Source organism: Seriola aureovittata, chromosome 14 (genome assembly GCF_021018895.1).
Source record: "Seriola aureovittata isolate HTS-2021-v1 ecotype China chromosome 14, ASM2101889v1, whole genome shotgun sequence".
Taxonomy (NCBI): Eukaryota; Metazoa; Chordata; class Actinopteri; order Carangiformes; family Carangidae; genus Seriola; species Seriola aureovittata.
This window is the reverse complement of record NC_079377.1, coordinates 19,578,653-19,590,932: the sequence shown is the minus strand read 5'-3', so window position 1 is coordinate 19,590,932 and position 12,280 is coordinate 19,578,653. Positions and strand designations below refer to the sequence as shown.

Genomic DNA, 12,280 nt, shown 5'->3' with positions numbered 1-12,280 from the left:
AGTGTGTACATGTGTTTGATTGTGCACAAGTGTGTGTATGTGTGAAAGTAATCCAGAGAGTGTTAGAGATGCTGTTAACACTGATCTGTTGCCATAACAACTGCAGCAGCCCCACTGTTAGCGTGTTGTCTCACTGACTGACTGGAAGGCTGTCTGGCTGGTAATCTAACTTCTGGACTGACTGTTTGATCAGCAAGCAAGGTCACTGATTTACCAACTGTCTATAACGGACAGATGACTGGACTGGCTGTTGTTTGAAACACATAGTGAGTAGTTTTTTTTTCAGCATAAATTTCACAGGTAGCAGTAACAGTTACCTTAGCCAGCAAGTTAGCTGCCAGGGGAGGCGGCTAGCTTGACCCCAGAGGGCCCAGCGGCCAGCCAGGAAACTATCTGCTGGGGAGGCTGTTGATGAGTTAATTTATAAGCTTTCTTACAAGCTGAAAGATGATCTTTGTGGGGTAATCCTGACACCTAATGGTCAGGTTTTCAAACTGCATATTTGAATCATAGGCTGCACAGGCTCATGCTGTTCTACTTTGAGAGACATATGCTTTCTTTTAAATGATCAAATAAGTTATATTTAGAAATACAGTAGGAGTCCATGACAGTTAGGCTATATGTATGGACATATAAATCATGTAAATGTAAAGGGGTAAATGTTTGGTAATTTCATACAGAAGAGTCATTTATATCCTTGAATTCCTTTATTTGTTACCTAAAATGTATCATTCATACACATAAATTAGCAGAATTTACAACAGTTATATATATAATGACAAATATAAAATTTTAACAGCCAAAACCATGTGTTTCTGCATGTCATTCTGAACACAAATCAAGCTGGGAATGTGGGAATGATCAGAAGCCTCCCTGTGATGGTAGTACTGCGTGACGGATAAGAATAGCTGAACATCTAAAACTTTTGCATATTTTGTTTTGTGCATTGCTGGAATGAGTTAAGTTTAGAAAAATAAATAGCCTAGTGAAGCATATTGCAGTATTTCTGATTAATTTCTGTGACAACTACTGTAAGGTAGCACAATCCATACGGCTTGTTGTTGCATTTTGGTGTATAAAAAATTAAAATACAATAAAATAAAATAAAATAAAGTTTACTTCAAAGACATTAGTGATTTTAATGCTTCCATTTAGGTCATTGTGTGATGAGCGAAAAAGTGTTGGGAGACAAATATCGTCAGTGTATGACGGTTTCGATGTTGATAAGCTGCATGTTGCATGAGTGCATGAGTAAAAGACCCATACATAAAGCGGAACTATTGTGTATGGGGTGGTACGGACATTTTTTATGTTACACCCTCACCTCTGTCGGTCCAATCAGGGGAAGCGACTCTACTGCGTCATTGCTTACGTATGATGAACTGTCATGGCAGCCCACACGCGTATATCTAAACTGTAAAAGGCACCCAGTTCATTGTCTTGTTTTGTTGTTTTGCTTTAGATATGAGGTATTTACTCCGTCTGGGGCCTTCGTTTGCCCGTCTTCATGTCCGCTTATGTCACCAGAGTGTGTACAACAGCCACGCAAACCCACGAACAGTGGGAGTGGACCTTGGGGAAAAGTGAGTTGACTTTCGCAGCTTCTCTTCTCTTCCAATATGTGTCAACGAGTGAGGCATGAGTTTTGATTGACACGTTTTCTGTGGTGTGTACGTAGCTTTGGTATCCTCTCTTTTTTTCATACAGCTCTTAACCCGAGCCAGAACAGACAACTGGGCTGTGTTGGTATCAAGAACACAGAATTTCATACATTTGTGTGCTAAAGTTTGGGCACCTCTTACACATTTTGTTGATGTTGTTGATCAACCCTTGCCGGAAACCGGCGTTAATAATGAATCTTTCTTCTTGTGTTAATGCGCCGTTACTTTTTATTTAATGCACCCTAACAAGCCAGTGTTTAGTAACCACACTTCGGCAGATATTGCAGCTTGCAAACTCTTTCGCAGCAGCCAAGAGTCTTTCTGTCCTTCATTTTATGTTTTTTTGATCCGCTTTGGTTGTATGAAACAACAGGACGATGACCGACTGATGTTTGTTGATATTTAGCGGAATCCCTCTATTTTTGCAGTGTTTCCTGTGCCACTGGCTGCCACACAACCTCAGAGCACAATATTGCCACACACATGCTAAACATTTTTTCAAGTTCATGAAATAAAAGGCAACATTGCATTAACATTTGAAAATGATTTTTCAATGACTGTTTCCTTCCGGGGTTAGGGTGCTATGTGCTTCTTTATGCTTCAAAAATCAACAAAATATGTAATTGGCAAAAATAACGTTTACAACTGTAACTATTGCATGTAAGTATGAGAGTGGTTTTGTGCTTCAGACATTTTGATGTGTTGTGATCTTGTTTTTGTAGGAAACTTGAGATCTCTTCAGGGAAATTTGCCAGGTTTGCTGATGGATCTGCTGTAGTACAGGTACAGAAAAAACGTCAACAGTTGCACAAAACAGGTGCTTGGTTGCACCTCAAAGTTTTTCAGTGTCTTCTTTGTTGAATATTCGTCACATTTCTTGCACTTTATTTACGTACCATTATCTTCTATATCTACTTCTGTCTCCTCTCTATACAACATCTATTGTGTGCCTGTCAGTGTTAGAAGAGGCATCCATCTTCTGTTTCCCTTAATGAAGTTTTCACTATTTTCTCCATGTTAAAGGGTTTTTTTGGTGTAGTTATTTTTTTATGTGAATCAGGAGTCTTAAGGGTAGGGGGGTATCTAAGAAACACTGACTTGATCTGACTCAAATATTTCACCGATGCACAATATTAGTGGACATTAGCTAAATCTAGCAAATTTAGAAATATATTTATATCTATGATCTAGTGTAATGTTACTCTGACTTCTAAGAGTTTTCAGATGGGAGTTTTTGATGCAATGTATGCTACGTGTTAATAAGGCTGTGTAAAAAAATGGCTAGATTAACCAACTAGTGAACCTGCTAACCCTTTGTTTGTGTTGGTTTGGTTAAACAAAGATTTTTTTAGCACCTCTAAAAACAGGGAGGCAAGACAGGTAATAATGCAGGAGCCACACTGAGACTCCTATTATTTGAGTTGATATTGTGTGTCAGTGTTGTATATTGGCATACAAATGAGTAGTTAATCAAATTAACACAGACCAGCTGAGGCGTGGTATGTTAATATGGGGCCCTTGTGCAGTTAGTCCACTTTGCTCAGATGGTAATCCAGCGCCCTAGTTTAATAGAGTTTTTGTATATTATAGCTTTTTCCACTAAACACGCGTGTGACTGCTGCTTAACATGTAATGAAGAAGACTTCTTCATGAAAAGAAATAAAGTGTTCTGAAGGGCTAACCTGGGCAGTCCTAGATCCTTTGCTGCTATGTGTGATTTTTATTTAATTTTTTGTATCCCGTTCCCTCTATGTTTCTGTCTGAAGCTGGGGGATACCTCTGTGATGGTGACTGCTGTGAGCAAAACCAAACCTTCTCCGTCTCAGTTCATGCCTCTTGTGGTACGTTCTCCAAGTAACATTCCCAGTGATTGTGTAGATCTGGTTGAGCTGATTCAGAGGAGCTGATCTCCATTCATGTTTATATGTGATAGAAATGGATTCTATAGAAGATAGAAAGTGTTCTTCAACCATTTATAACCCGGTCTGATAAAAAGACATCATTATGGATAAAATGATCTTGCACAAACTTGTGTCTGGAGCTGTTTGGTGAATGACTCTCCACTTGGATTGACAGGTGGACTACAGACAGAAAGCAGCTGCTGCAGGTCGAATCCCCACTAACTACTTGAGGCGAGAGCTGGGCACCACCGACAATGAGATTCTCACCAGCAGACTAATAGGTGAACTACATGTGTATCTTTGATGCTGCAGATCTGTGTACTGATGCTGGGCTGTGACTTGAGTACTTTGACTAACTGTCCCTCTGTTTCTGGTCCTCAGACAGATCTATTAGACCACTTTTCCCTGCTGGCTACTTTTATGACACTCAGGTCAGTTCAGTTTGAAAGTGTTTTCCCCATGATGTGATTATATTTTTGCTTCTTTTTTGCCTTCTTAACAAAGATGATGTAACTTTGTATATGCCACCAACTTTCTGTGTGTGTGACTGTCTCCTGAAGATCCTTTGCAACCTGCTAGCTGTTGATGGTGTCAATGATCCAGATGTGCTGGCTATTAATGCAGGTGAGTTAAATCTCAGCTGTCTATGTTTTCAACGGAGAACAGTTTTTCACATTGTTTACTAAAACAATATGTTCTTCAATTAAAGCTTCCGCTGCTCTGGCCCTGTCTGACATCCCCTGGAACGGACCCATAGGTGAGGAACACAACATTTTTAGACCTCTTCAGATATTTTGATTCATTGACTTTAAACTCTGGCTGTTCAGTTTCAATTCCTGGAATGTTATTGTGCTCTCCTTTAAATCCAGCTTGGACTACTGGTGTCTCTTTGTTATTACAGGTGCTGTGCGTGTGGGCATGGTCGATGGAGAGTTGCTTATCAACCCCTCCAGGGCAGAGATGACTTCCAGCAGTCTTAATCTGATTGTGGCTGGAGCCCCCAGCAGTCAAGTGGGTAAGTTCGCAAAAACACACAAAAAAAGTATTAATACTTATGCATGAACACGCCACAATGCTGTAAAATAACAGCTGTTTGTAGTTTAGTAGCAAAGTTTAGATTCCAAGCCAATTAGCCTAACATGACTGCATGTATAGCAGTGATTGGGGCGGCTGTGGCTCAGGAACACTTGTTTAATGTTACTCTCTGTCTGCCAGTGATGATTGAGGCGTCAGCTGAGAACGTGCTGCAGCAGGACTTCTGCCATGCGGTCAAGGTGGGAGTCAAACACACCCAGCAGATCATACAGGCCATCCAGCAGCTGGTGCGAGAACAGAAGGTCACCAAGCGCACCCCGGTCAAGGTGTTCTCAGCCCCGACTGACATGGTGGAACATGTTCGGCAGTAAGACCAATAATGGAACTGTTTTCCATAGTTTCAGAGTGACAAAGATCATACAAAAATGTAAGAGTGTAAAATTTAAATGTAGCACTAAGACTGTATGTATATATAATTTCCAGAATAAAACTGGACATTTTCCTCAATAAAACTGTCATTAAATAGTTGAAGCAGACATTATTCACTAATACTTGTAGTCCTGGGGAACAACAGCAGCTGAGCTTGATTTTTTAACTCTGTGACAAAAATGTGATTCATACTGTTTAAAATGTAAAGTAATGACTTGTTTTTCATTGTCTTCCTTGCAGAATAGCTTCTGAGAGGATCTATGCTGTTTTCACTGATTACACACATGATAAGGTACCTGATGTGGCCATTTTGTACCTTATTTGTGTTAAATCTTTCTGTGTCTGTTTTGGATGCATTGTGAAATAAAATTATTATTATTGTTGTTGTTAAGCAGACAGAATAACGTATATCTCATTTAATCTTTGTTAGTTATGGGAATGTTTGTGTTTCAGAAGAATACCTTGTCCCTTAATGAATAATAATATTTTTACTTTAGATTTCTAGAGATGAAGCTGTCAATAAAATTCGACTAGAAACAGAAGAGGACGTGAAAGGTAGGTTCATGCTCAGTATTTATGTTGCATGGAAAATAATGTTGCAGCTCTTTCTTGAAAGTCTGATTCAAAATTGTGTGACAATCTTTTTTCTCAGGCATACGTTCTTTATTACATTTCAGTTTTCTGCGTACTTTTATTTGTGTCTGTCAGATCAACAATATCAATCGACTTCTCTCTCATGTAGAAAAATTCCCTCAGGCCGAGCACTTTGAGGTCATTGAATCCTTCAACGTAGTGAGCAAAGAAGTCTTCCGGAATTTAGTGCTTAATGAGTACAGGAGGTAAGAACTGTCCGCGGTGAAATGAATGGACGTTCTCATGACACATGATGTGCCTTTTGTAAGTGATGCAAACATATGTAATATCAATGTTTTCTTCTGTGTGTGTGTGTGTGTTTGTTAAGGTGTGATGGGAGAGAATTGACGGCTTTGAGGAACATTTCCTGCAACGTAGACCTCTTTAGGCCACTTCATGGCTCTGCTCTGTTCCAGCGAGGACAAACACAGGTGTGTGAAGAACAAAAAAATCAACATTTAATTTAAAACATTAAGAAAAAGCTCAGAGATTCTTAAAGATAAAATATTGTTGGTTTAACACTTGATGCAATGAAATTCTTTGTTCTGATTCCCCAGTCAAGATATGTTTGTGTTGTGGTAAGAAAAAGCTGTTAAAGCCTTTTAATATCTCCTCTGTTTCCTGAAGGTGCTGTGCAGTGTCACATTTGATTCCCTGGAATCCAGTGTCAAAGCAGATATTATCACCACAGCTCTGAGGTAAAATGATCACTAACTTTCACACATCATACCACACATTAACATTATCCAGAGAGTTCAGGTAGAATTTGCCCGTACTTCTCAAGAACAAGACATCACCTCTTTGGTACTTTCCTGTCATATCTGGATTCTGTGGTACTTTACAGCTGTAAATTATCCACACAGAATAAAACAAACCATTAAGACAATTTAACCCATTTCTTTCATTGTTTTTTTTTTCTGTAGTGGCGTCAAAGACAAAAACTTCATGCTTCATTATGAAGTCAGTAATTTTTTCTTTCATTTTTAAAGTCCTATAGATTATTTGATATGATTCTGTATCTTTTCAAGGTGGACTTAAAATCATTAGTTCCTTTAATTTCAGTTCCCTCCATATGCAACCAATGAAATTGGAAAGGTGGGAGGCATCAACCGGAGAGAGCTTGGTCATGGTTTGTATTAACAGTTACGTCTTCTACTGGTATTCAATGTCTGCTAACCACACGTCTCCATTAAGAATCTTATGGGCAAAGACTTTGTGTATAAGGATGTGCATGTATTTGTGTGTTCCCAGGGGCCCTGGCCGAGAAGGCTCTGAGACCAATCATTCCTAAAGACTTCCCTTTCACTATCAGGGTCAGTGCTGAAGTGTTAGAGTCAAACGGTGAGTGTGGTGACACAGTTTTTGATACAGTCATTGTCTGGCAGAATGTCTCAAAGAGGAACATATGGTTTTCTACCTCTCTTTATTTCCTCTCAGGATCCTCGTCAATGGCTTCAGCATGTGGAGGCAGCCTTGCACTAATGGATGCAGGTACCAGAGTGGGAATGCATGAGATAGTTCTTGCACTGTTGATAACTTTAATTCTGCAGGGACAACCTGATTCTCCGATAAAACAGTGAATTCTATCTACGATTTTTTTTTTTAATTCAAAATTAGGATGTATTAAAAGTCGATAATCATATGTATTACAGTTGCAATTATTAGATTGAGTATGTTTTTATTAGTGCATTTAATATCAGCTATTCATTTCCAGTAATACTATTAGTGCTTTCCAATAATAGCTACTGTCCATTTTACACACCATAAAACTCAGCAATGCAAAGAATATGTGTATGCTCACCAAGGAGGGTTTTTTTGTTTCTTATTATGCAACTCAAAATTGCTTTTGCTGACTAGTAACTTGCAGGTGTGAGATAATACGTAGTTCATATGTCCATATTTGTGTCTCCCAGGTGTCCCCATCTCCTCTGCTGTGGCAGGTGTAGCCATTGGCCTCATCTCCAAGGCCAACCCAGAGAAACCTAGTGACATCCAAGACTACAGATTACTAACTGATATTCTGGTACATAACAGTACAACCGTAGCTAGTGTGTGACCAATCTTCTGTCACTACCGCGTGGAAGAAAGAGTGTAGTTAAGCAATACAAATCAAAAAGTTATAGCCAATGTCCTTGCTTAACTATATTTGAGATGTTGAATTAGAGCTAATTGTTATTTTCTAAACAGGGAATAGAGGATTACCTCGGGGACATGGACTTCAAACTGGCAGGAACAAACAAGGGCATCACTGCTTTGCAGGTACTGCATCTGATAACTTTTTTTTGGCTCACACCGTAGCTTAAAAGTGGCAGAAAGAATAAATAAATTTACCAGAACAGATAGAAGTTTTTCACCTGGCCCATTTTCAGTGTGAAAGGTGCTAACTTTGCAACCTGCCCAAACCGTAGACCAACAATGTCACAGTGATTCTGTCAGTGCCAATTCCAGTTTCTTTCTTTTCCTTTATTTAACCTCCAGGCTGATGTGAAGATACCAGGTTTGCCTCTGAAAGTGGTCATGGAGGCTATCCAACAGGGCACAGGTAATCCCACATGACAGTAACTTAACATTTTACACTAAAGAATAAAGTGAGTGTATTTTTGTGGTGCTTTGATGGCCTTTGTTTTAATATTATTATGTTTCAGTGGCAAAGAGGGAAATCTTGGGCATCATGAACAAATGTATAGTAAAACCCAGAGAAACTAGGAAAGAGAATGGACCTGTTGTCGGTAGGTGTTGTGTTTCATTATATGTAAATGTGCATGTACATTTTAAAGGAAGAGAGGAGAGGACGTTCTTGGAACAAGTTTAACATATTGTGTTCTGATGTGTGTGAATTTTATTCTGCCTTCAGAAAATGTCCGGGTGCCTGTTTCTAGACGAGCTCGCTTTGTTGGTCCAGGAGGATATAACCTTCGCAGGCTACAAGCTCAAACAGGTAATATTCATGTAACCTAAAGTCCACATTCAAATAAATTAAAAAAAAAAAAAAAAACAACCAGAACTGGGATGCCTTTGTCGATGAGATCTGGCACTAACCAAAGATCACATTTATTTTTTTCTACAAACTACTATTTTGTTTTTCTTCTTAAGGTGTGACAATAAGTCAGGTGGACGAGGAGACTTTCTCTGTGTTCGCTCCATCACCGGGAGCCATGAACGAAGCTCAAGACTTCATCAGTGAGATCTGCAAAGATGATGTGAGTCTCCGCCACTACTAGGGGCCTCTGAAAAACTGTAAAAAATTGTACTCTTAAACTCATAATAAAGAATCTTGAATTGAAAATAACACTAGAGAGCATAAGACAAACACTGATATGGACATTTGTGTGTGTGTTCATGTATGTTTATTTACAGGTGCATGTTTCTATACACATTTGTAAATTCATGACGGTGCATATAGGTAGTTTATTGATAAACATTGAAACATAGCAATACAAACAATTTGAAATAGCTATATTATCAAATAAATGTACAGAGTGTGTATGAACATGTGTGTTTATTTCTGTTTTGTTTTGCAGCAAGAACAGCAGCTGGAGTTTGGTGCAATCTACACAGCAACCATCACTGAAATAAGGTAAGAATAATACATTATGTTATTTACTCTAAAACATGCCTGTCATTAGCACTTACTTTAAACAGGAGATTTTTGTGCATGTTCCCAATCACATTGGGAAATTAAATTATGGTTAGATCAAACCTTTAGTGTTCAAATAACTCCAAAGGGCTTTTCCTCTCCTGCTTCAGGGACATTGGTGTGATGGTGAAACTTTATCCCAACATGAGTGCTGTCCTGCTGCACAACTCACAGCTGGACCACAAACGGGTCAGTAAATTTGCCTCTGCACACTGTCTGCCTGTTTGTTCATGTTTATATCAGTGTTTGGGAATAAAATCAAGACTTAAAGGTCATTGCTTTGTATTTTTTCTCTTTTAGATCAAACATCCAAGTGCATTGGGTTTAGAGGTGGGAAAGCAGATACAGGTACGTATAAAATAACTGCAAGCTGATTTGTCAAAAGTACATCCTGGGCTGCTTGTCTCTAACTGGAGTTCTGCTAACAGGTCAAGTACTTTGGACGGGACCCAACAGACGGTAGAATGAGACTTTCACGTAAGGTGCTCCAATCTCCTGCTGCAACTGTTGTCAAGACACTAAGTGAGAAACAGAGCATCTCCATGGGTTCAAGCAACAGCCAAACGACCGGAAGTGATTTGTGACACGTGAACACAAGAGGCTAACTTCTGGCTTTGCCACTTGATTTTTCTACAAAACAATCCTGTTGAGAAACATCTGCCAAAACCAAGAGCATCAGGTTTTGTCACAGACTGAACCAGTGTGCATAAAGGAGGTTACCCAGTGCTGTGGGTATGGGCATGATAAAACTGCGCCGGACTGATGCATCTCACCAAATACAGTGTCCTGCTTACATTGTGCTTCAGTGGATGTGCACCAACTGAGAAGAACCCTTAAAAATAACAATGAGGGGGGTAACTCACATTTTCAAAAATAAGAAATGTATTGTATTTTTAAGTATCTACTTTTATCGTGTTGTTTTCAAATTTTCCACCTGAGCTAGCATTGACAGTATCTAGTTGTAAGAAGGTTAGATTTTTCTATTAGCTTCCCCCAACACACCTATCCAACAGCTTTGACCGAATACACACAGTACAATCCCACAGTGGTTTTGTTATTTAAATGTGTGATAATACTGCCTCTTGTGGTATGGGACTTCCATACTTGGTGTCCACTCAAAGCTGTCAGGATCAAGATATGGACAAAAAAAGAAAAGTGGGAGAAATGTCTAATTATTATAATTTTTTATATGATATTCACTTGTTTTTCATTTGCAGTATATGTGAGTCACCTGTAAATAAAACAATTACTGGTTGCTTTGTGTGCATTAAAATTCACAGCTGCTTCAAGCAAAAAATACCATGCACACATAAGGAACCAGAATTAATTCCAATATTCCAATATATATCCAATATTCCAATGCCAGATGTTGCACAAAAAGCCAACAAAAAATTAAACTTATCGTAAGTGTATTCAAAGAGAAAAAAAGTCCATACAACCAATTGAACCACTATAAAACTGATAATAGCAAAAGTTAAATTTTCGTTCAGACTAAAAAAACACAGGTTACAAGATACAATAAAGTAAAAAAGCATCACAATACAGATAAATGATGATTTACTGAAAAATGTCTATTAAAGATAAATGGATAAATTGTTCCCTATTGTATACAAAGCCTCTGTACTTCTGCCAGTCTCAGAGAGATAGACACAAGGGCCTCATCACCAAATGAAAGTCTCATGAGCACAACTGCTTGACATGTGTGGGGTTTAGCCCGTGGGCGCTTTAATAAAATGATGTTGAAGAGACAGTTTCCTACATCCATGAGATGTACAGCCCTGCGGCCGAGGAAATTGGGAAATACCTGTGTCAGGAACAGGTGCACCTTGGTGATTTATGTGGTGACTGTTTACTTAAATAAGTGGCAATCAGCCAGGCGCCATTGAGAGGTACATTTGTAAACCTGAACCCTAAAATAATATGTAGCCTATGCATATATAAATAATATGCATAGGTGAACATGCACCAAATTAAGATGCAACCTCCATGTGGGTGAAAGTTTAGACAATTTTAATATCAGTTAAATTCTGTTAATGCATGCAATCTTCCATTTCACAGTTGCGAAACTGGAAACTTTTCTGAATAATACAAAGAGTAGAACGAGTCTCTACGCTGTCCAATACTGCTTGGAGCATTAACAGTTTTATTCGGACTACCCCTTTGTTACTTTGAGCAGGGAAAGTACTGTACTTACTGGAGCATGGAGTTTTCTTCCTAAGCTGGAGAACATCTGGGATTTTGTGCTAAATATGCACTCAGTTGGCAGTTTAATAGGTACATCTAGCTAAAACTAATGCAGTCTAATACAATAGTCTTGCAATAAATCCTCCCTTCATGAAGGTTAGAGGGTTCAGTTTGTATTGAAATTGTTTTTAGAGAGGGGTTGATTGAGCTGTATGATCATTTTGGAAGATGTAGTTTTTGGTGCTGTTGAACTGTATTACATTATACATAGAGTTTTTTCAGTTATTCAGCCTCCTCATTGATATAGGCTGGACAAAATAATAGGAACACCTATCCATTTAATGAACCCATTTCTAAAACAATAAAAAACTGAACATTATAACCTTCATAGAGGTAGGATTTATTGCAGGACTCTTATATTAGATTGCATGTAATAATAAACTGGGGAGAAATTTGAATTATTTGTGTTTGGCTTATTGGTCCAATTGGCAGGTGCTGGAAAAAGTTGAATGCAATGCTCTCTGGTCCTACATGGTTAGGAAGTAATTAATCCATAAATTTATCAAAAAATAATGCGAAGAACTGTGTTATTTTTCTGTTTCAGGCATTTAAACACCACCGCATGTTACCAAGGTGTCTTTTTTGCCTAAGTAGTTAGTATAGAACTGTATTGTCATTAAAAAAAAACAGCTCAGTTCGGTCTACATCTGCAGTTAACAGCTTCTGCTGTTACTTTTCCTGCCTGTAGGTGGCGCATTGAACTTGTGTCGCTGCGGCTCTACCATTGGATGATAACGCTC

General features: G+C 38.6%; 1 protein-coding gene across 1 annotated transcript; it reads left to right on the top strand.

Annotated features, from left to right (window-relative positions):
• Positions 1 to 1,382: 1,382 nt before the first annotated feature.
• On the top strand, positions 1,383 to 11,044 carry LOC130181833 (polyribonucleotide nucleotidyltransferase 1, mitochondrial). The gene is made up of 28 exons (XM_056396284.1): positions 1,383 to 1,583; positions 2,384 to 2,444; positions 3,428 to 3,502; positions 3,738 to 3,843; positions 3,944 to 3,993; positions 4,123 to 4,186; positions 4,272 to 4,319; positions 4,464 to 4,577; positions 4,778 to 4,964; positions 5,267 to 5,318; positions 5,524 to 5,581; positions 5,769 to 5,865; positions 5,988 to 6,090; positions 6,287 to 6,357; positions 6,583 to 6,619; positions 6,722 to 6,788; positions 6,911 to 7,000; positions 7,097 to 7,150; positions 7,573 to 7,682; positions 7,847 to 7,918; positions 8,138 to 8,201; positions 8,305 to 8,388; positions 8,514 to 8,597; positions 8,753 to 8,859; positions 9,181 to 9,236; positions 9,407 to 9,485; positions 9,597 to 9,644; positions 9,725 to 11,044. Exons 1-28 carry the CDS (start codon positions 1,465 to 1,467, stop codon positions 9,878 to 9,880), a joined length of 2,313 nt encoding a protein of 770 aa, XP_056252259.1. The 5' UTR covers positions 1,383 to 1,464; the 3' UTR covers positions 9,881 to 11,044.
• Positions 11,045 to 12,280: the final 1,236 nt, after the last annotated feature.

Coding starts and splice junctions, on each gene's coding strand:
- LOC130181833 (XM_056396284.1), top strand. CDS start 1,465: ATGAGGTATTTACTCCGTCTGGGGCCTTCGTTTGCCCGTCTTCATGTC. Junction 7,151..7,572: donor CCTTGCACTAATGGATGCAG/GTACCAGAGTGG, acceptor TGTGTCTCCCAG/GTGTCCCCATCTCCTCTGCT. Junction 8,389..8,513: donor AGAGAATGGACCTGTTGTCG/GTAGGTGTTGTG, acceptor TTCTGCCTTCAG/AAAATGTCCGGGTGCCTGTT.